General features: G+C 44.7%; 1 protein-coding gene across 1 annotated transcript in view; it reads right to left on the bottom strand.

Annotated features, from left to right (window-relative positions):
- zfyve27 (zinc finger, FYVE domain containing 27) overlaps positions 1–23,988 on the bottom strand; it is a 130,154-nt gene that overhangs the window by 4,647 nt on the left and 101,519 nt on the right. The window contains exon 9 of the mRNA XM_068002039.1: positions 800–846. Within this exon, the coding sequence (XP_067858140.1) occupies positions 800–846 (47 nt within the window). The remainder of the gene's footprint in view (positions 1–799; positions 847–23,988) is intronic.

The raw sequence follows: 23,988 nt of genomic DNA, 5'->3' as shown, positions 1-23,988 counted from the left end.
CGTGCTCGGCTGCATTCCTGACCGTACGCACGGCAAGTGGGGAGTAGGGAACGGCATATATCCAAGCTGGGGAGGGAGAGAGCAGACAGAGGGGAGGTACTGCAGTGTCGGAGGACCCTGATCCTCTCTGCTGGCCTGCGATTGGGGGAGGGGAGGGGGCACTTACACCAAGGCGGGTAGATTTGGGTGCTCATCTGTCCGACTGGAAGCAGACAAAGAACGGAGATTTAAGAAAAGACAAAAGGCGGGGGGGGGGGGGGGGGGTAAATTTACCCAAATACCCCATATGAAAAATTAAAATGATGTTTCTGCTGGTTGGGGATTCTAGGAGTAGGGGGCACAGTCTGAAAATTAGAGCCAGACCTTTCAGGAGCGAGATTAGAAAACATTTCTACACACAAAGGGTGGTAGAAGTTTGGAACTCTCTTCCGCAAACAGCAATTGATACTAGCTCGATTGCTAATTTTAAATCTGCGATAGATAGCTTTTTGCCAACCAAAGGTATTAAGGGATATGGGCCAAAGGCAGGTATATGGAGTTAGATCACAGATCAGCCATGATCTTATCAAATGACAGAGCGGGCTCGAGGGGCCGAATGGCCTACTCTTGTTCCTATGTTATCATAAAAGAAATGACTACGGACCTCAGATATTTAATGAATGACCAAAACGCAATCGTGGGCCCTGATGCTAAGCTGCATAACTGCTCCCCTCTCTTAACTTTATTTCTTTAAAAAAAAGGCATAATGCTTATTGACTTAACAAAGGAATGAATTACTTTTTTAAAAAAAAATACTCACTCTCTTCTTCAGGACTGAAAACGTGGCATTGCAGCTGGTACAATTTCCTGAAAGGGGGGGTGGAAATGAAAGAAAAAAGTGTTATGAAAACATAAATTAAAAAGCACAGCTATTAAAACAAAGCTTCTTCCACACTAACTCTGCATTCCTCTTCTGTTATTGCACTCCTGATTGCCACAGCATGCTGTGGAGCAATCATTAAATATTAATTCGCTAGAAACACAGTTGACAGTCAGACTCTCACTTTGTTCCTCCCTTTCAGGAGATCATTGTCGAACCACATCAATTAAACAAAATCACAGGGTTATGGTTTGCCAAAGAAGTGCAATTCAAAATAACTGAGGCTTTCTTGAGCGAAAATGACATGTGTGCTGGAGGGAGAAAGACAAGTGTTTATAGAGTTCCACAGAAAGTATGTCGCACTCCCAGGACTTTACGGGGGGGCACTAAACAAATGTCGCAACTCCTAAATAATCTGCCGCGCTTCTTAGCTTCACAGTGACGGGCAATTAGTCTTTGCCCTCTGCCCGAGTGGATAAAACCACTGCTTGTGCGTTCACTTTATTCAGGGCTGTTGGCCGGATTCCTGCACCCTCGCATTCCATTGCAGTAGCAACACCAGGCTAATTTCATCCGAGACCCAGGCCAGCCTCAACACTCACGAACACCGATGGAGATCTGCAGGTACTGCTAATGTTTTGGAACGTCATAAAAAAAATAAATCAGTACGTTCGCCTAAACGCAACCCCATTAGCAGTTTTGCATAAAAAAACAAGCATAATTCAATGGGTTTTCATATTGGTAATTTAACATAACTCTTCGAACCCCAGGGAAATTCCTGTCTCCCTGGGCCGACCAGTTTACAAATTTTCCGGCTCACGTGCTGCTAATATTACAGCAATGAAACTACTCAAAGACCAAGATTAGCTTTATTACTGGGTTAGTAACCAGAACTGAAATAAGCAATTAAAAATCCAATTTTAATTACAAATATTAAAATTTAAATTCTTCAATTCTGTTCACCCTTTTATCTCTTTCCCTCCTACTTCACTGTCCTCTCCCATTCCATTTGTTGTCATATTTTCTTTTTATTAAACTTTAATCTTACCTTTTTTCCAACAAAGCTGCCTTTTCGAACCACTATGAACTTTAAAACTTTCAAATCTTTTACTTATCACCCGTTTATTCCCCTCCTCGCTCCCCCCGTCCCTTTTAGACGTGGGAAACACTTTCAAATACCTGGGTTTTCACTGGTTGCTCAATTGGATTGCACTTCAGCCAATCTAAAGCTCAGCATGTAAGGAGTAATGTTGTCACACCGTAGGTCAACCTTTGGCAGTACAGAAACAAACAGAATGGCCTCTCCCAAACAGCTCTGCCTATGAACGTAGAGGACCAAAAAAAGACCACTGTGGTAATCTCTGGCTGGCCTCAGCGTTCGAAAAAATATCATACATCATCTTTCAACGATAAAAACTTGCATTTATCCAGCGCCTTCAATGAAGTAAAATGTCCCACGGTGCTTCACAGGAGCGTAATCAGACAAAAATTAACACCGAGCCAAAAGGAGGAGGCGTTAGGACAGGTCGCCAAAAGCTTGGTCAAAGAGATAGATTTTAAGGAGCGTCGTATCATTATATTATAGTAAGTACAGCACAGGAGGCGGCCATTTGGCTCATCGGCCTGTCCGATTAGTCCCATTCCCCTGCTCTTTCCAAATAGCCCTCTAAATGTTTTCCCTTCGAGTATTTATCTAATTCCCTTTCTTAAAGGAGGAGAGAGAGGCGATGAGGTTTAGGGAGGGAATTCCAGAGTTCAGGGCCTAGACGGCTGAAGGCACAGCCGCCAATGGTGGGGCAATGGAAATTGGGATTGCGCAAGAGACCAGAATTGGAGGAACGCAGAATTTTCAGCGGGTTGTAGGGCTGGAGGAGGTTACAGAGATAGGGAGGGCCGAGACCATGGAGGGATCTGAACACGGGGATGAAAATTTTAAAATGGAGGCGTTCAGGGACCGAGAGCCAATGTAGGTCAGCGAGCACAGGGGTGATGGGTTAACAGGACCCGGTTCACACCCTTCAACCATTTTCTCTGCTAAATACATATCCCGTTACCATTGGAATTTGCTCCAAAAGTCAGCAGTGACTAAATTTAGCCACAGAGCTGCTTCTCATGGAGCTGAGGGGTACTGCTTACCCTTCCAACAATCTGAACAAAAAGCTAATCCTGGAAATATTAAAAGGAGAAGTACAATCAAGAATATGTTCTCTCCTCCACCAGGTACTTTATCACCTGAAAACATTCGAAGACAACTCATAAGATCAGTTGGACGAAGGCTTTTTGGCCAATTTGATCTCAACCTTCAGAAAACTAACTCTACTGTCTTTCCGTTGAAACTTTAATGTCCACCTGAACAGGCAACACCTATTCGAAAAGGCAATGCCTCTCTCAGTGCAGCACTGGAGTATCAACCATGAGCTCAAGTGCTGGAGTGGGGCTTGAGCATCCATCTTCTGACCCAGAGGTGAGAGTCCTACTAATGGAGCCAAGCTGTTTCCTTGCGGGTGGGAGATATTCCTACTCTTGTTTAAGCAGTTGGCTTACCCCTAAGCAACTTTTATTTGAAGATCGTCTTACCCTCCACTGCTGGACCAGATCTTCCATTATAAGGCCTCGGAAATTAGTGGGGAGATCTTTCGCAAACATCAGCAAACGGCCCCACGGGAAACCCTGCACATAGACAGTTCCGGATGCGGACTCACAGCTGGGTCAAAAAAATCAGGTCAACACCATAAAGGACTACTTCAGCCTCGGCTGTGTGGTAGCACTCTCACCTCTAAGTCAGAAGATTGTGGGTTCAAGTTCCACTCCAAGACTTGAGCACATAATCAGAGGCTGACACTCCAATGCAGCACTGCCGGAGGGACCCTCTTTGGAAAGAGCTATCAAACTGAGGTCCTGTCACTCCTCTCAGGTAAAAGATCCTTTGGCACTATTCAAAGAAGAGCAGGGGAGTCTTCCTGGTCAACACAGATCCCTCAATCAACAACACCATAGCAGTTTAATTAGTCGTTCGTCTCATTGTTGTTTGTGGGACCTTGCTGTGCACAAATTGATTGTCGTGCTTCCCTACACTACAACAGTAACTACACTTCAAAGTTACTTTATTGGCTGTGAACTCCTTTGGGAAGTCCTGAGGTCTTATTCATGCTTTTGTCGCCTCCATACTCAATTATTTGAAAGTTCTTGTTGCTGTTCCTTCACCCACATTCCCCAAACTCAACTTGTCTAAAATGCAGCTGCCATTATCCTGCTTTTCACATCACCCCTCCTCACCGACCTACACTGGCTAGCTGCCCCACAATGCATTAAATTTAAAATCAGTGTCTTCAAACCCCTCCATGTCCTCGCTCCACCCCACCTCTGAAACCTCCTCCAGGCTTACTTTTGCTCCCACACCCTTCAGTCTTCTGTCTCTATCCTCCTATGTACTCCCCCCACCCTTCCATCACCCCACCTTTGGTGGCAGAGTTTTCAGTTGTATGGGCCTCGGTCTCTGGAACTCTCTCCCTAAATTCCCCATCTCTACTTCTTTCTCCTTCTTTAAAAACCTTCTCAAAAACCCATCTTTTTGTACAAGACTTCAATTGCCTCTCCTCAATTAAATGCTGTTCTGTTACTCTTACTACTACAGGATGCCTTGGGGTATTTTGTACATTAAAGCTGCTATATCAGCAGCCTCACCTATTTTGGAGGGGGGTGGGGGGGGGGGGGGTGGAACTTAACTTGCACAAACTCAACAGCCACTACACACATAAAAGTCCTAACAGAACATATTATCAAGGCATTGGATTGTAGAACGCTGTTTCTGCACTAGGACCACGTTTCTGACATCTGCTCTTGGGCTGCACATTGCTTCGTGGTCAATCAACTGCCAACAGTGTATGTAGAATTGCACAAAGCTTCGCCAACGGCTCGATGGCTAAAAGCCCCAGCCAGCGCGTGGCTGAGCCACACAGCAAGGTTCAATTCTCATTTTGCGCTGTTAGCTGATCTCACTCTGGGCAGCAGCTGGACGCAACAATTGGCCTCTGGACTCCTGGGCTAGGTTAAGAGGTAAATTGGCCAGCGCCCCAGCTCCTGCTCACTATCCAGCTACCCTCGCAGGAAAGTAACGTGTCCACATATAGTGAGAACAGAGCGTTACAGCCATGAGACTCTTTGCAAGATGTTCCCACAGTGGGGGAACTCACAAAACTTCACATATATAACACAGACAGAACAATATAAGCAATTACACCAATTTCTGTGGTTACTGCAATCAGGAGCACTTGGTTTTAAAAGCTAGTTCTTACACTGTTAAAGTTTCAGTGTTGTGCAACCACAAAGGCTCTTAACCCTTAGACTGCCAGCAGGTCCAGGGAAATTCTAGTCTCCACGGACACACTGGTTTGTAAAAGTTCACTCACACTTTAAGAGGCTGAAATATACACTAATGTTATAGCTACTCAAACATAACTTCATTGCTGTAATATTGACCTTAAACAGAACACTAAAACGTAATCTTAAATTAAAAAAGATAGGGTTAATGACCAGTAATCATGGCTTTTCAATTATTCTTGAAATTCATTTTAACCCTTTGATGACTGCATTAGAGCACTTCTGCACCACCGTAAACCAGATTAAACTATGCAAGAGCAAAATTGCATACTCTCAACAATGAACGGATACTGGCTGCGGCTTTCATCAATCCAGCAAAAATGTAATTGCGCTGGTATTAAAAATCTTCCCGGTGCTGGAAATCTGGAATAAAACACAGAATGCTGGAATGTGGAACAGGCGAGTCAGACTGTGACAGAGAAAGAGAGGTGGGGATATTCACCTAATAATGATGGTTCCTCACCCCCACCCCCCCAAATCTTTTCAAGACCACAGACTGCAGTGGAAACATCACTAATGGATCATTCCACCTGGCCAATAGGAGGTGCATGAATCATTCCAGCCAGCCAATAAGAGGTGCATGGATCATTCCAGCTGGCCAATAAGAGGTGCATGGATCATTCCAGCTGGCCAATAAGAGGTGCACGAAAGTAGCGTTGCCAAACCCCATAAGTTGACAGTGGGAACCGAAATGCAGGGAAATCTTGCGTTCACGCACCATGTGACTCATTGGTATTTATATAGCACCTTTAACGTAGTAAAACGTCCCAAGGCCGCTTCACAGGAGCGTAATCAAACAAAATTTGACACCAAGCCACATAAGATGATATTAGGACAGGTGACCAAAAGCTTGGTCAAAGAGGTCGGTTTTAAGGAGTACCTTAGAAGAGAGAGAGGTAGAGAGGCGGAGAGGTTTAGGGAGGGTTAATGACCAGTAATCAGAGCTTAGAGCCTAGGTAGCTGAAGGTACTGCCTCCAATGATGGAGCGAAGGAAATCAGGGATGTGCAAGAGGCCCGAATTGGAGGAACAAAGAGTTCTCGGAAAGTTGTAGGGCTGGACGGGGTTACAGAGATGGGGGGGGGGGGGGGCGAGGCCATGAAGGGATTTGAACACAAGGATGAAAATTTTTAATTTGAGACGTTGCTGGACTGGAAGTCAATGTAGGCCAGTGGGCACAGGGGTGCTACAACGTGCAGTGTAGGTAGTGAATAGGTTAACAGAAAAGTACGACTGCGTCAATAATTTTCCAAAATTCTCTGGACTCGGCAAAGGTCCCGGCAGATTGGAAAACTGCTAATGTAACACCCTTATTTAAAAAGGGTAGTAGACAGAAGGCCAGAAATTATAGACCAGTTAGCCTAACATCTGTGGTGGGTAAAATTTTGGAGTCTATTATTAAGGAGACAATAGCAGAATATTTGGACAAACATAATTTAATAGGACAAAGTCAGCATGGCTTTACGAAGGGGAAGTCATGTCTGACAAATTTGCTTGAGTTCTTTGAGGACATAACGTACAGGGTGGATAAAGGGGAACCAGTGGACGTAGTGTATTTAGACTTCCAGAAGGCATTTGACAAGGTGCCACATAAAAGATTATTGCTCAAGATAAAGAATCACTGGATTGGGGGTAATATTCTGGCATGGGTGGAGGATTGGTTATCTAACAGGAAGCAGAGAGTTGGGATAAATGGTTCATTCTCGGACCGGCAACCAGTGGCCAGTGGTGTTCCGCAGGGGTCGGTGCTGGGTCCCCAACTCTTTACAATCTATATTAACGATTTGGAGGAGGGGACCAAGTGCAACATATCGAAGTTTGCAGATGATACAAAGATGGGAGGGAAAGTGGAGAGTGAGGAGGACATAAAAAACCTGCAGGGGGATAGACAGGCTGGGTGAGTGGGCGAAGATTTGGCAGATGAAATACAATATTGGAAAATGTGAGGTTATGCACTTTGGCAGGAAAAACCAGAGAGCAAGTTATTTTCTTGATGGCAAGAGACTGGAAAGTACTGCAGTACAAAGGGATCTGGGGGTCCTAGTGCAAGAAAATCAAAAAGTTAGTATGCAGGTGCAGCAGGTGATCAAGAAGGCCAATGGAATGTTGGCTTTTATTGCTAGGGGGATAGAATATAAAAACAGGGAGGTATTGCTGCAGTTATATAAGGTATTGGTGAGACCGCACCTGGAATACTGCATACAGTTTTGGTCTCCATACTTAAGAAAAGACATACTTGCTCTCGAGGCAGTACAAAGAAGGTTCACTCGGTTAATCCCAGGGATGAGGGGGCGGACATATGAGGAGAGGTTGAGTAGATTGGGACTCTACTCATTGGAGTTCAGAAGAATGAGAGGCGATCTTATTGAAACATATAAGATTGTGAAGGGGCTTGATCGGGTGTATGCGGTGAGGATGTTCCCAAGGTTGGGTGAAACTAGAACTAGGGGGCATAATCTTAGAATAAGGGGCTGCTCCTTCAAAACTGAGATGAGGGGAAACTTCTTCACTCAGAGGGTGGTAGGTCTGTGGAATTTGCTGCCCCAGGAAACTGTGGAAGCTACATCATTAAATAAATTTAAAACAGAAATAGACAGTTTCCTAGAAGTGAAGGGAATTAGGGGTTACGGGGAGCGGGCAGGAAAGTGGACATGAATTTAGATTTGAGGTTAGGGTCAGATCAGCCATGATCTTATTAAATGGCGGAGCAGGCTCGAAGGGCCGATTGGCCTACTCCTGCTCCTATTTCTTATGTTCTTATGTTCTTAATATCCAATACTTCCTTGTAGCATACCAGTTATCCCAACTGATAACGCTGAGGAGGAGAAATTTGCAGAGAATTATTTTTCCAGATGTGACAGAATAGAAAGCGTGTTTATATTCTGAAAGCTCCATCTGTTTAATGCGACTTTATGTATAAGGTTCCCAACAACATTTGCTGAACATGCAAAAACATGCTGAGGTTATCAAAACACAAGTCAGCGAGCAGCTAGGTCACATCCCTGAGCTAAACGGCAAATGTGTTAAACATGTCCTTTTATCAGATGTGTAGCCAATCCCACAAATGGTAAAAGTTTACATTTGTTGCTTTTTGCTTCATTCGTTTCTGCTATTCTCCCCCAATATAGCAGGTTTGTAGGCATTCTGGGGTTGGCAGAGGGTTATGGCACCCTTCCTAGTCACACATGGTACCTGGGTTTGAATACATCCCCAAATGAACGATGGTCACCTATCTCGGAACGCGTAGACTTGTGGCAGGGAACAGCGTGATGGTATGATGCATGACGACCAGCTATCTCGGGATAGTTCAGGGGGTTCTCTAAGTGAAAGGTTTTTTGGGGCAATCTCAATCTTCTTACGACATTATATATTTATCTAATAATTAATGGAGCAGAGACAGACAAGACCACAGGCCGAGTCTTACAGTACGCTGGTTGATGTGAGTTACTTAAACTGTAGGCAGTTAGTTATTACTAGGATGAGTGACTTGTTTGACCAACCTGGGAGTTTTTCATACTTACAGTCTATAGTGCGATTTATTGTCTAAGTTGTCAGAACTTTGCATTAAAAAGTGGCAAAGGCAGTGAAAATACTGGTTTCCGAGTCTATCAGTTTGCCTTGGTTGGCAGCACTCTTGCCTCTGAGTCAACGGGTAGAGGGCAGCAGGCCAAGGTTGAATAGTAGGGGTATAGGGGTTCAACAGATATCCAGGAGGTCTAATCCTTTCTGCGAGTACATTGCTTAACAGGTTAACGTAAAATTTCTTTGCGCGCTATTTTAAAGTAGTCACGTATAATCTTAGCTCAGTTAGTTGCACTTTCACCTCACAGTCAGAAGATTGTGGATTCAAGCCCCACTCCAGGACTTGAGCCTAGGAGGATACAACAGTGTAGTACCAAGGGAGTGCTGCACTATCTGTAGGACAGCACTTCTGATGAGAGATTACACCGAGTCCTCATCTGCCTCTTCCAATGGTTCAGCTGAAGATCCCATGGCACTATTTGAAGAGCAGGGAGTTCACTTGATAACCTGGCAAACATTTCACCCTCAACCAACACCCCAAAAACAGATAAACGGATCATTCACCTCTCTGCTATTTGTGCTGTGTGTAGAACGGCTGCTATATTTGTCTACATAATGACAGTGACCTCTCTTCAAAAAGAGTAGTCTATTGTACATGAAGCACCTAGGGATGTCTGAGAATTGTAATAAATACAAGTACGTCCTTTCTTTCAGTGACGGAGAAGTCGCCTATTAGGTGAGAGTTTGGTGAGCATTGAGGTATACCTTGTTCTGGTGCTAATGCGAGTGAAAAGGTTGATGTGAATGTGAAACTGGGAAAACCCAGTTTGACTCATGTTAGAGACTGGAGGAAGACTTACCTCACCCTATTCTCAAATTCTGACTGACTCTATATAAATACAACATTTTAATTTTTAATAAAGGTCCACTTTTATTAATCTTTACCTTTCTTTGGAAAAGCATTTTTTGGACTCTTGTATGATTGTCCCAAATAACTATCTATCTTATTAATAGTGCCGTCATGTTAGAGTCCTTTTGACCAAACAGATTGCAAAACTAGATCCCACTATCCCTTCAGTCAATCACCAATCAAGACTTGCTGAACACTGACCAAAGATAGTTCTACAGGAGGCCTTAAAAGCAGGAAAAGAAGTAGCTGGACAGAGGGGTTTTAGAAACGTTAACAAGATGGCTGAAGGCTCCTCCTTTTTTGGTGAAGTGGAAGAAGCAAGATCACAAGGGCTGAGCTGAAGAATGAACAGTGCGGGCAGGAGTAAAGTTTCAGGGTGGAAAGGAATTAAGGCCAGAGAGAGTTTTGTAAAGGAAGACGAGGATTTTGAGGTCAATGCGTTGGGGGACAGGGAGCCCAGTGGCGGTGATGGAGAACAAGGTGATGTCAGGTAGGATGGGAGGCATCCCCATTGAGGGCATTAGTCAACCATCAACAGCACCTGTGGAATACTGTGGACCTGCTCAGATATCAGATTACTGACTTTGCCACAAGGGATCGATTTGGTTCTAATCTCTCAAAGCCAAGCGCATCATCTTGGAACTAACTTGAGCCCTGAAGAGACTCCACTTAGCTCCCTCCTCCCCCACCGAAATGTATAGCCACGAGGAAGTATACGAGTACAGTCTGTGATAATTCACATTTTTTTTTTAAAAATCAATTCCTCTTCTTTCTTTATGAGAACAGCTTGGTCTCGGCCCTGCCAGAGAGCCTGGCTGCATCTCCAATCTCCCCAGGTGGGGGAATCACGGGGTGGGGGTGAACCACTGCATGCTGGCACACCCCACTGAACTTCCTATTTCTTAATACTTCAAGCTGGGCTTATAGGAAAATCAGCCATCACGCGGCACATCTTGTGTTGCAGTGTTCACATAGAGGAGAAGCATCAAGTAATCAAATTTGGATATGTGGCAATAGATTGGTATTGAATCAATAAAAAACTACTTTGGAGTGCATATTTCCCCCTCCCAAATAAATGGGGCACAAATCCTGGACCGCTGGCAATTCAACCCTGCCAAATTTCTCAGAGACGCGAGGTATCTGCCGGTAGGCACATAATAACCCCTCAAAGTTGATCAAACCATTTTGTTTCCTTTGGAGCCGAGAAATTTAGCATTTCCCTGGCAGGGAACGCAAGACAGATGGGGCTGGCAAGGTTTGCCAAGCCTGCAAGTCTTGAGGATGTTCTGGAAACTAACTTTGTGTACTGCATCACCTCTCCTTCATCCATGTGACATCTAAACAGCATCAATACTGTCCAGGGGCCAGAGGAATGTTTTGGATTGGTATGGTACATTTGTGCCCCCTGGGTGAAATATTGTTCAAATAAAGGACACAGTTGGTTAGTGCCAATTAAAGGTGAACAGTTCAGCAACTTGGCTCGATGTGTTTACTCCTTTATGGTCACAAGTGCAGACAAGAGAAGTCATAGTTCCACAGATAGAATGGATTGTACCTGGTCTGTGGAAGGAATGGAACTTGATGGGCTAAATGGCCTTTTCTCATTGCATAGCCTTTTATGTCGTTAATCGCAGCAACAAACAATCCCACCATAATCTAATGTGTTTTCAATCTATATCATTTACATTGGATAATAAATCAAAAACTCTAATATCAGTGCTCCACACTTTTAAAAAAATTATCACTTTAAATTTAAAAGCAAAATCTCAATGTCGATCCTAAAATGCGATAAAGCAGCCAAGTTCAAGCTTTCTGTCTCCATGAGCCATTTAGGGGTGTATAACATGGAGTTTCACAGACTAAACTTAAAGTCCTAATCCACACATCCACACTCCCATTAATGTGCACAGATGTCAAGCTACTGTTGGAGGTGTCATCTTTCAGATGAGACATTAAACTGAGGCCCCATCTGCCCACTCAGGTGGACATAAAAGATCCCATGGCACTATTTCAAAGAACAGCAGGGGAGTTCTCCCCGGTGTCCTGGCCAAGATTTATCCCTCAAACAACATCACTTTAAAAAAAGATAATCCGCTGTTTGTAGGAACTTGCTGAGCGCAAATTGGCTGCCGCATTTCCCTACATTACAACAGTGACTACACTTCAAAAAGTACTTCATTGGCTATAAAGTGCTTTAAGGTCATCAAAGGTACTATATAAATGCAAGTCTTTCTTTCTTTACTGATACTAATCTATCTTGGCATTCTTATTTCAGGAATTAACCAGAAATGAGGCAATAGTGCTAAGAATAGCCCATTTCAAACTTTCAGTCCTACGGAATTCAAACAGGACAAACCAGTAAGAGATACGATGTGCAAACACACAAGAGTTGCCTAGGCTTCATGGGCAGTCCACATCCCATTTTGAGTCCGCTGGGTAGAGTTTCAGGATATAGCTGAAGGGGGAAATTCGGAATGCAACAGCTGCTCCAAGGCCTGCCTCCTAAGAAGCAATGGCCAGGGGTTGCCAACTCTGGCTCAATGTAATCCTGGAAATTTCATCATATGACCCGCACCCCCCACCCCCACGCTCCCGCCATTGGTCGCCCAACATGTCCATCCTCACGGCGCCCAGCCTTCTCATGCCAATTGGAAAGCAAAAAAAGACTCTTCATTATCCAATTGGATGATGTTTGACTGTCGAACAGATTTTTTTTTCCCATCGCCAATATTTTTATAACTAATAAACAGAAGTGTTCAAAGAAAATGAAAAAAAAACAATCTTTTCTTTTAATGCCATGATTTTTCTCCTGGGTGTTTTGCTCGCAGCAGTGTCCTGAAGATTAATCTTCAATTTCTGGAGATTCCAGTCCAATCCTGGAAGGTTGGCAACCCCTAGCAATAGCCAAGTCATAAGCAAGGTGAGTGAAAGGCAGTGGCCAGTGTACAGGTACCATTGGGGGTTATGTGACTCGTCCTCCTTGGAAAATAACAATAAAGTTGTCTTTCTGCCAATTTTCTGAAGACAAGAGACTAATATCTATTTCTTTTCAGGCTATGCCTCCCAGGCTGTGTGACTCTATTTATGAACTCACAAAGAGAGTCACAAGGGAGAAGGGATCACACCTGCATCCCAACTTTCTGTCTTGGCTTTCCAACTTTCCAGGGGTCAGCATTTATATCGGGCTCAAATTGCCGCACACCCATCAGGGAGATACCACAGTTTTAATGGGAGGTGTTTCCCTCTCTTTCTCAGGAAATCTCAATGGTGTCCGACTGCACTGCGGTGTAAGCGTGTCGAGTCACTGTGCAGTCGGAGCTGTACTGTAAACAGGAAACTGGCTGCAGCTGCCACAGAGGAGTCCTGGCATTTCTGCCTCAAACAAGATGAAGACGCAGGTAATAAAAACATAATAATCCCGCATTCCTTACGTGCATTGCTTAAAAGAACAAGGGCAGTGAGAGGAGCTAAACCAAGTTGATATCAGACAATGAGGCCACATTAGGTAATTTCACAATCGCCAACATTCAACCATTTTTCCTTTACGAGAGGTTGTTTTCTACCTGTTATTTTTTTTTGCATTCTGGCGACATTCACTGGCTTGGCTCAAAGCAGGGCCCGAGGGCTGCAGGCACCCTCAATACTGTACCCCAGTCAGCACCATGGCAGAGAAAATATCACTTTGTGCTTACTCCCTCTCCAACCTTCTTGCTGCAGCATGAGTGTCCAAATTGCGGCCCATATGTGGCCCAATAGCCCTGTCAATCTGCTCTGCCAAGTGCAGGCAACTCAGTTAAAAGGACTTGCATTTATATCGCGCCTTTCACGACCTCAGGACGACCCAAAGCACTTTACAGCCAATGAAGTACTTTTGAAGTGTAGTCACCGTTGCAATGTAGGGAGCACGGCAGCCAATTTGTGCTCAGAAGGTCCAACAAACAGCCAGTGGCCCCTGGGAGCATGTCGTTATTGACAGGGGGACCCTGGGAGCATATTATTGACAGGGGGACCCTGGGAGCATGGCAACAGTGACAGGGATGGGGAGGGGGTTGTCCCCGGGAACATATCAATACTTAAGGGTGGCAGGGGGGTCGTGGTGGAGGTTCCCCTGGAGCATGTTATTATTGACCCGGGGGGGGGGGGGGGGGAGGGGGAGATGTTCCCTGGGAGCATGTTATTATTGACAGGGAGTCCCTGGGAGCAAGTTATTATTGACTGGGGGGGGGGGGGCCTGGGAGCGTGTCAACATTGACAGGGGGGTGGTCACCAACACAGAAAATTGAAAGCCACTTCTGTACGTAGAGGGATGTTGACCTCTGCTTTATCAATTTTTACTTTTATATAGGTCAGGTTACAAGAAATAGCTGAGGTCTGTGAATTTGAGTTGACGTGTTAACCTCAATATCCAGAAAGGCACAGTTTTCATGGATAAATTCAGTCCACATTTTAAAAAAAATCAGAGCTGCAGAGAAACCTTGAGCTCATAAATAGCTGAATTTTCTGGCAGCTTCTAAAAAGCATTGCTGTCAGAAATGTATTTGAAGACGTGTATTGGTAACAGATATCCAAAGGAGAACAACTCACATTAAGATAGCATCTTTAATGTAGTAAGTGCCACAAAGCACTGAGGAGGATTGGACACCCAGCAGAGGCAGTAGAGGTGACCGAAAACATTGAATCATACAGCACAGGAGGCCGCCATTCGGCCCTCTTTGAAAGAGCTATCCAATCAGTCCCAATCCCCTGCTCTTTCCCCACAGCCCTGCAAATTTTTCCTTTTCAAGTATTTATCCAATTCCCTTTTGAAAGTTACCATTGGGTTAAAGAAATATTCCCAGGAATCCAGTAAAGCCTGGGAGAAAAGTAATGGGGGGGACGGGGAATAAGAGTAGGGTTAGGGAGGGAGTTCCAAAGGGTTGGGTCGAGGCAACGGAAGGCGATGCCATCAATGGCAGAGAAGGGTGAGAGGTGGGATGCACAACAGACCATAGGTGTAGGGCCAAACGACATGGGCTGGGATATTTGGCTGGAGGAGACTGCAGATGTAGGATGGGTTGAAGACGTGGAGGATAAGGATTTTCAATTTAACGTGGTGGGAGTTAGAGGCCATTGGAGATCGGCAAAGAGTGGTGATGGGTGAAAGAAGCTGTAGCAATGGACAGCATTGCAGCAGAATCACTTTCTTTTCTGATTTTCTCAGCAATCGTTCCCTCCCCACCACCCCCCCTTCTCCTGAAGGCACTGGCTCCTTGCTGGGGGGTGGGTTCCAGAGGTGCCCTCTAATACCTCACCCAGATGACCATTATTCATTTACAAGCCTGGATACCAATTGGCAGCAGGGGGCAATCACAGCCGAGTCCAATCTGGTCCTCACCCTGTGTCCACACGGCACATTTTCCAGCAGAATTCACTGGAGTGCAATCAGGAACAGGAACTCTGGTGATTTTCAGCTCTCCAACCCAAGGGTCCGGGGACCACATATAGCTTCTTTACCAGTGCACTGTTTGCAAAGCCAGTATACACTACTTCAGGGACTGTACACTTCCATCGGGCTCACTGGGTTAAACAACACCTACATCAAACAACAGCAATAAATCGTCCTAAGGCACTTCACAAAAGCGTTAACAAACACAATTTAACACCAAGTCACACAAGGAGATATTAGGACAAAAGCTTAGTCAAAGAGGTAGGTTTTAAGGAGTGTCTTGAAGGAGGAGAGAGAGATGGAGAGAGAATTTAGGGAGAGAATTCTAGAGCTTAGAGCCTAGGCAGCTGAAGGTACGGCTGCCAATGGTGGAGCGATTAAAATCGGGGATGCGCAAGAGACTAGAATTGGAGGAGCGCAGAGATCTCTGAGGGTTGTAGGGCTGGAGGAGGTTACAGAGATAGGGAGGGGCGAAGCCATGGAGGGATTTGAAAACAAGGATAGGAATTTTAAAATCAAGGTTTGCTGGACCGGGAGCAAACGTAGGTCAGCGAGCACAGGGGTGATGGTTGAACGGGACTTGGTGCGAGTTAGGATATGGGCAGCAGAGTTTTGGATTAGCTCAGTTTATGGAGGGTGGAAGATGGGAGGCTGGCCAGGACAGTATTGCAAAAGGAGATATAAGGAAAGTAATAGATGGTGAATCTATTGGAGAAAGTCAGCTACCTCATACCAAATAGGTGTACTGTTATGTAGAAACCATCACAAGACAATTCAGAAGAGGAGAAACGGATGCTGAACAGTGGTTGAGGATGTAGGTTACAGATGAGGGAGGAAGCATCAGAATGTGGGGAATGAAAGGGTGGAGAGGTTTGCAGAGGGAATGCCAGAGGTAAGGGTCAAGAAAGCTGAAGGCTCTGCCAACAATGGCGGTGCAGAGGGAGGAGGTAATGCAAAAGAGACCAGAGTCAAAATGGCGTAGGGTGGAACCCGAGGGTACATGGCTGGAGGGAGCTGCAGTGACCAGCAAGGGAAGAAATTCAATATGGAAAAAGAGGCATTAGGTACACACCAAAAAAATTGGACTGTCAGCAAAGTCTAAAACTTTGTTGATGAATGATTTTCACTGTAGTAAACCAAATTTTTTTTTGGGACAATACCTTCTGTACGTTGTTCCTCTGTATATAGTAAGACTCTAAACCTTGTAAATCTCCAGTTCTTACTCACTCCTTAAATACTTTTGCCAGATGATTCACAGTGCGGCCCTTGGGACACGTTTCGGTAATTACACCAACCACTAAAATGTCAACTGAAATAAATATTTCCACTATCACAATTATTCACTCAGGCAATCTCAAACCAACAGACTTTGCTGAATTTCAGCCCAACAAAGGATTTTCCTCTTGGCTATCGATTCTGAACCATCTTTCCTGTCTGGGATAATGTGCAGAATGCAAAGCTGCAACTCAACTTTGCCTTTTCAAAATAAAGACCAAAAAAAAACACAGTTCAATTTTTAAAACATTAAAGTCTTTTTCTTTAAAAATAGTAAATCAATTGCCCATTGCATTGCACATAGGGAGTCTTCAGGTGAAGAAGAGTTAGAGGGCAGGGAATAATTTGACCAGGACACACAGATATAATTGAGTCCCCATTTAGAAACCATACATTCTGTCCTTATTTCTAGATTTCCATTATAAATTCTTAGGGGCAATTTTTAAATGGGCGATATTGGATCAGCCGCACATTATACACCGTTCCTGCTTTTCATTTCTATTGACTTCAATGGAAATGAAAATCGGGAGAGATACATAATAGTTTCCTGAAGATTGCCCTTTAACTTGTACATACTCCTCACTGGATTCATCCAGCACATCAGTGAACTTCCCTTCTAACACCTATTAAACGGAGACCAACTAAATCAGCTTCTGCTCCTGTGGAGTGGAAGGCCATCACTGCAGTTAATGGGAGCGCTGTAACAAAAACATAATGGCACTGATCCACCCCTGATTAATTATCCACCTCAGCTGTACCACAGTCTTAATGCTATCCTGGACAATACTGCAAGTTGGAAAACATAGTACAGTCAGTCGTGGCTCAGTGGTAGCACCCTCGCCTCAGAGTTAGAAGGTTGCTGGTTCAAGTCCCATTCCAGCATGCTGAGTATATAATCTAGACTGAGACTTCAGTGCAGTACTGAGAGAATGCTGCACTGTTGGAAGTGCCATCTTTCGGACGAGTTGTTAAACCAAGGCCCCGTCTGCCCTCTCAGGTGGACTTAAAAGACCACGTTCCCAAGATGGCACTATTCGAAGAAAAGCAGGGGAGTTCTCCCCAGTGTCCAGGCCAATATTTTAATCACTCAACCAACATCACTAAAAAAAAAATGATCTGGTCATTATCACATTGCTGTCTGTGGGAGCTTGCTGTGCGCAAATTCGCTGCCGCGTTTCCTACAGTGACTACACTACAAAAGTACTTCATTGGCTGTAAAGCACTTGGAACATCCTGAGGTTGTGAAAGTTGCTATAGAAATGCAAGTCTTTCTTTTTTTAAAAACTGCAGTATCATTCTGATTGAAGCAAACTAGCACAATGTTCTTGCAAAAACTCTGTTACTGAACATTTTCTTACACCTTTACAACAATGCCTGCCTCTGCCACAAACATCCAGTCTACACCTTCATCAACTCAAGACTTGACTTTTTTTTTTTAAATGCTCTCCTAGCCGGCCTCAACCTTCAACTCATCCAAAATGCCACAAGCCATGTCCTCACCAACAGTAAGTCCCACATTCCCATCGTCCCAAGCTCCACTGGCTACCAGTGCCCCAGTAAGCAGACTTCAAAATTCTCACCCTTGCCTTCAACTCCCTCCATGGCTTCTGCCCGGTCTTTAGTCCTTGATTACACCTTCTCCTCCTCTAAAACTGGGCTTCTCTTTGTCCCTTCCTCCTTCTGCTGCATTACTGATGGAAACCCATTCAGCCATTCCAGGCTTGTCCTCTGGAACACTCTTCCAACTCTTTCCACGTTATCACTTCCCTTCCAGTTTGCAAAAACCTCCTCAAAACCCTTCTCTTTAACAGTGTCTGCAGTTCCCACACCCAAACCCTCTGGCAAATTTGTAAGATAATTATGGACGAGGAGGCTATTCAGCCCATCTTAGTTCATCTATCTAGAAAGACCCTCAAGTCCCCCCATGGTTGCATCCAATTGGTTTTAAAACAATTTCAAGGTTTTTACCTCCACTACTCTATATAGGAGACCTTTCCAATGTGCTGAATACTCTGAGTGAAGAACTATGTGACACCAGTCCTAAGCTTTACCTCTTACTAGTTTGAACCTGCGTTACTTTGCCCTACTCTTGCACATCTGGAAAATTACTTCAAAGTAAATTGCCTTTTTACCAGACCCTTTAGTATTTTATATACCTCGAGGAGAACACCTCCCAGATGCTTCCTTTCAAGGTCAAAAGGTTTCTACAGTCTTTCGTCGTAACTCAGACCCCTGACATTGGGGAGATAAGCCTTATGGCTCCTCTCTGCATTGCCTCCAAGTACTTGAATGTCTACCTTGCGTCTTGGTGACCAGAACTGGATGCAGTACTCAAGGTGTGATCTGCCCAGTGTGCTATATAGTTTGATCATGGCTTCCTCTGATTTGCATTCTCTTGTCTTGGTGATGGAGTTCAACATTCTACTTTTCCCTTTTCATCTTCTGTTCAGTGTACATTGTTTTGTTTCTTCCTTAACGTAACGTGCTTTGAGATGTCTTCCTGCACTCGAGAATTGTCGTCAACTGTATGTTTCTGGTGGGAAATACGACATTGCTCCCTGATTATGTGTTCTCCTGGAATGAAGATGAGACATTCCCATGCAGACAGCTGATGCTCCCTTTATATCATGGAGGGGCTTTGAGCAAAAGGTGTTGTGTAATAGGCGAGGACTTCTGGTGCTGTGGAGCAGATTCTACAGCATCCCCCATAACAACAACAATGGGTTATGTGTAAGTTTGCAAGTGGCCTGAAACACACACAATTCTACTTTTAGTTCTGGCCAACGGACCTGCCCTGCTGCGTGGGGAAAGCCCAGGGAATCACACAGTACAGGAGGCCATTCGGCCCGTTGTGCCTGTGCCGGCTCTTTGGAAGAGTTACCCAATTAGTCCCACTCCCCTGCTCTTTCACAGTAGCCCTGCAAATTTTTTCCTTTTTAAGTACAGATCCAATTCATTTTTGAAAGTTACTATTGAATCTGCTTCTACCACCCTTTCAGGCAGTGCATTCCAGATCATAACGGCTCAGAGTAAAAAAAATTCTCCTCATCTTCCCTCTGGCTGTTTTACCAATTATTTTAGATCTGTCTCCTCTGGGATCAAAAATATAGGGATAAACTGTACACACATACACACACACACACACACACACACACACACACATATACACATAATGTCCGTATGGATCATAGACACGGTTAATAATAAAGAAGTGTACTGGATCAGAAGAGGACCATTGTGGTGTACCAAAGTTCGACTGACGCCATACGTTACCGTCTCATCCTCTTTCCCCAATTTCCTTTCCCAGAAAATATCTTTCAAGTTGCTGTATCTGATGTGGGTTCAATATTGTCGGCCTCCAAGTATAATTGTAAGTGCTCAGCCAGAAAATATGGCAGTAAGTACCACCAGCATCAGAGACGGTCAAATCCACTCAGTGTCCACCCCAATCCTGTATTTTTAAAGGTTTAAGAAACATGCGTCTGAAATAACTGAAAAGACAAGTGGCTGCTAATAAGCAAGCGTAAGAAAATATGTCTTAAATCACCGGTGACCTAGACTCCCATTGTGTGATCGATATAGTGTTATCTCCAATACAAAAACATTTCGAGCCCTTTCCCTCCAGCCAGACATTCCACACGTAGCTCTCTGAATAGGGGTGTCAGCGAGAGCAAATCTCAGAACACTTGAAAGGGAACTGCTGAACAGTTCAAACTATCTCATGCCAAATCTATCGCTGCCAGAGCAAGCAGATGACATTGATAGAGCACAATGTTAATTTCACTAACATACTGAATGCATGTCATGGTGCCTGCGAAAACAGCCACAAGCATGTGCTGTAACATCTAGGAAGGGCCAATTATTTCAACTAGTCAGTTATTTCGAATGTAAAGCCTGGTTCCAGGATGGGCAATAATTACATAGGGCCAGGTTTTGCTGGAGCTTGGCATCTAAGTACAACTGTGCTCAAACTGGCTGCTGTGCTTCCTACATTGCAACAGTGACTGCACTTCAGAAGTACTTCATTGGCTGTAAAGCGCTTTGAGACATCCTGAAGATATGATAGGCATATATTACCATTGCCGAATCCCCCACCATCAACATCCTGGGGGTCACCATTGACCAGAAACTTAACTGGACCAGCCACATAAATACTGTGGTTACAGGAGCAGGTCAGAGGCTGGGTATTCTGCAGCGAGTGACTCACCTCCTGACTCCCCAAAGCCTTTCCACCATCTACAAGGCACAAGTCAGGAGTGTGATGGAATACTCTCCACTTGCCTGGTTGAGTGCAGCTCCAATAACACTCAAGGAGCTCGACACCATCCAGGACAAAGCAGCCCGCTTGATTGGCACCCCATCCACCACCCTAAACATTCACTCCCTTTACCACCGGCGCACAGTGGCTGCAGTGTGTACCATCCACAGGATGCATTGCAGCAACTCGCCAAGGCTTCTTCGACATCACCTCCTAAACCCGCGACCTCTACCACCTAGAAGGAAAAGAGCAGCAGGCACATGGGAACACCACCACCTGCACGTTCCCCTCCAAGTCACACACCATCCCGACTTGGAAATATATCGCCGTTCCTTCATCGTCGCTGGGTCAAAATCCTGGAACTCCCTACCTAACAGCACTGTGGGAGAACCTTCACCACACGGACTGCAGCGGTTCAAGGCGGCGGCTCACCATCACATTCTCAAGGGCAATTAGGGATGGGCAATAAATGCTGGCCTCGCCAGAGACGCCCACATCCCATGAACGAATAAAAAAAATATATATATAAATGCAAGTTCTCTTTCTTTAATTTCTCCCAGGAAACTTGCGATTAATGCAATTTTTCTCTCTCTCTTCTCCCCCCCCCCCATATCAGCTTGACTCAGTTGGTAATTCTTGCTTTTGAGTCAGAAGGTTGCGGGTTCAAGCCCCACGTCGGGACTTGAGCACACATTCTAGGCTGGCGGGTCAATGCAATAGCGAGGGAGTGATGCATAGTTGGAGGTGCCGCCTGTTTCAGACGAGATTTAAAACAGAGGCCCTGTGCCAGTTGGGTTTAAAAGATCCCATGGCACTTTGCGCCGAAGGACAGGGAGTTGGTTCGGTGTCTTGGTCAACATTCCTCCCTCAACTGACACCACCTTAAATGACACAGTAGCTTTGTCGCTCAGCTCATGGCTGTGTGTGGGTGTTATTGGCTCAGAATGGATGTTGTGTTTGCCTACGTAACAACAGTCCCTGCACTCCAAAAAAAGTAACTTATCATGTAAAGTTTCCTGCGCTGCTTCTGCGTGAGAAGCTCTATATAAATGCAAGTATTTCTTCTTGGTGATCAGCTTTTTGAGTAGGAATAGAAGGGTTTATTTTCTTTGACAATGTAGCAATGGTAGAGAATAGCCAGAACAGGCTCTGCAATATCCTTCCCAACCCAGCAAGGAAGGCATTGTATATTTGTAATAGAAAAAGAATCACTTAGTATATCAAAAGCTGAGTCAAGCACTCTTTCTTTTAAGCACGTATGCCAGCTATGTGTGCTAATTATTCAAAGAATTTGTTTGTGTCTTGCACATGTGAACTAAATCATTTCTTGGCGTCTCTTTCTATAAATATTCATTTATCTTCCGAGCCAAGGCATCCCTTCGTGTCACAATCTGTACATGTGAGAACCATTTAGCAAAATAAAACAACAAAATAAATCCATGAAATTCATGGGTTTTTAAAATCTTGTGGTGGGGGCAGCGTGGTTTCTCACTGGAGGGGGGGGGGGGGCGGTACCAGTGGAGCTGTATCCGAAATGAGCCAGTGGCACACTCTTAACGTCACTGGCTCATTTGGGATACAGCTCCACTGGTACCACCGCCCCAGTGGCCATTCTTCTTCAAGCGTAAGCCTGGAAAGCCAGGCTAATCTACCGTGAAGGGCATCAAGGCTGACCCCGATCTGGTTCTCAAGCGTACACACACACACACACACACACACACACACACACACACACACACAGAGAAACAGGGAGTCACTGGTCAGTGATTAGAAGCCTGGCTGACCTCCCCTCCCTCAATTCAGTGGTGCTAAGGCTAGTTGCAGTGTCCCTGACGGAAGACAGCAGCTGACTCAACCTAGACAAGGGATTGAGTTCTCTTGGTCAGGTTACATTCCTGGAGACCCAATGTGAAAGGTCTCCTTTTGGGCAACAAATTCAATGTTTTTTAAAAAAATACTTGTCAAGGCATATTTTTTTAAAATAAACAATGGGGAAGTAGTGTGAAGAGAGAGACTTTTGTTCCCTTTTAACTAAAGTACTCAATAGGCAACACTAGGAAAAAAGTGTAAAATGTCGCCGAGATTCCGTAACTAAGCATTCCCATCTGTACGCTGTGTGTACCATTTACGATATCAAACGGAATAATGTACTAACTCAAATTGCCAGGAAAAAAATCTAAGCAGCTGTCTGACAGGACCCGCGCAACTTGAAAACGACAAAAATGTAAACTGCGGCACTTGCCAGATGACATGTTTGCGCTCTTTCTGATGGACTGAATAATAGATCACTCCACCCAACAAGCTGACTGTGAGAGTTTAATCCATGATGTGTGTTCAAACAGTTGTATATTTTGGATGTCCCGCTCCTATCCACACAAACACAAGTAATGGATACAGATCGAAGTGCCTGGGTGGTTTGGAGTTAGACATCTTTACGAGTGTGAAATAGATTGCTTGGGTCCAGGATCCTGTACAACATACCACTCCCTGCAAACCTTTGCCAACTTCATGGTGCCTGGATAGTTGGGAGTTGGTCATCTAAACATACAAGATGTGGATCACTTCAGTTTCCATCTGAACTGGGTCTCAAATTCCACACAGCACACAATTTCTCTTTTGTTCATCATCAGTGCTTGGAGTTGGATGTACGCAAGTCTTGACTATTGCACAGATCTAAAACCTTCAAAACTGAAGGTGCATGTGTCATTTATTTCTCCCCTTCATAATCGCAGCTCAGAGAGTTGACAGAGTGCAGTGCCAGAGAAGAAACTGTTTTTCCCATTGCTTACTGATAAGAGGCAATCGCAGTACTTCACACAGCAGCTAGTGCACAGACCAGATGCAATGCGAGACATCTCTCCACACCAACTACTGCTAAAGTGGGATGTTCCCATGTCCCAAGCTGCCCCCCCTCCCCCAACAAATGTGTAGTGAGTGAGAATTAGTGTCAATCACATCTCACCCAAGAGCGAGTCTGTGTTCTTCCAGCAGAAAAAAGAACCTGTATTTATTTAGTGCTTCTCACGAAGACAAGACGTCCCAAAGCGTTTCACAGCCAATGAATTACTTTTGAAACGCAGGCACTATTGTTTTGTAAAAAAGAACGAACTTGCATTTCTATAGGGCCTTTCAGAACCTCAGGACGTCCCAAAGCACTTTACAGCCAATGAAGTACCTTTGGAGTGTAGCCACTGTTGTAATGTGGGGAGAAAATAATAGAAAATGCAAAGAAAGCTGCTAGGGAGGGAGAGGTTGGAAGCTAGAGCTAAGAGAAGAATCACCCACCTACTAAATTCCCCCCCCCACTGTGCCCTTTCCAGGAATATGAGTGATGTTAGACGAACCTCACCGTACAAGTGT

This window comes from Heptranchias perlo, chromosome 21 (genome assembly GCF_035084215.1).
Source record: "Heptranchias perlo isolate sHepPer1 chromosome 21, sHepPer1.hap1, whole genome shotgun sequence".
NCBI lineage: Eukaryota > Metazoa > Chordata > Chondrichthyes > Hexanchiformes > Hexanchidae > Heptranchias > Heptranchias perlo.
The sequence above is the reverse complement of the archived record's forward strand: the minus strand, read 5'-3'. Positions and strand labels throughout refer to the sequence as shown.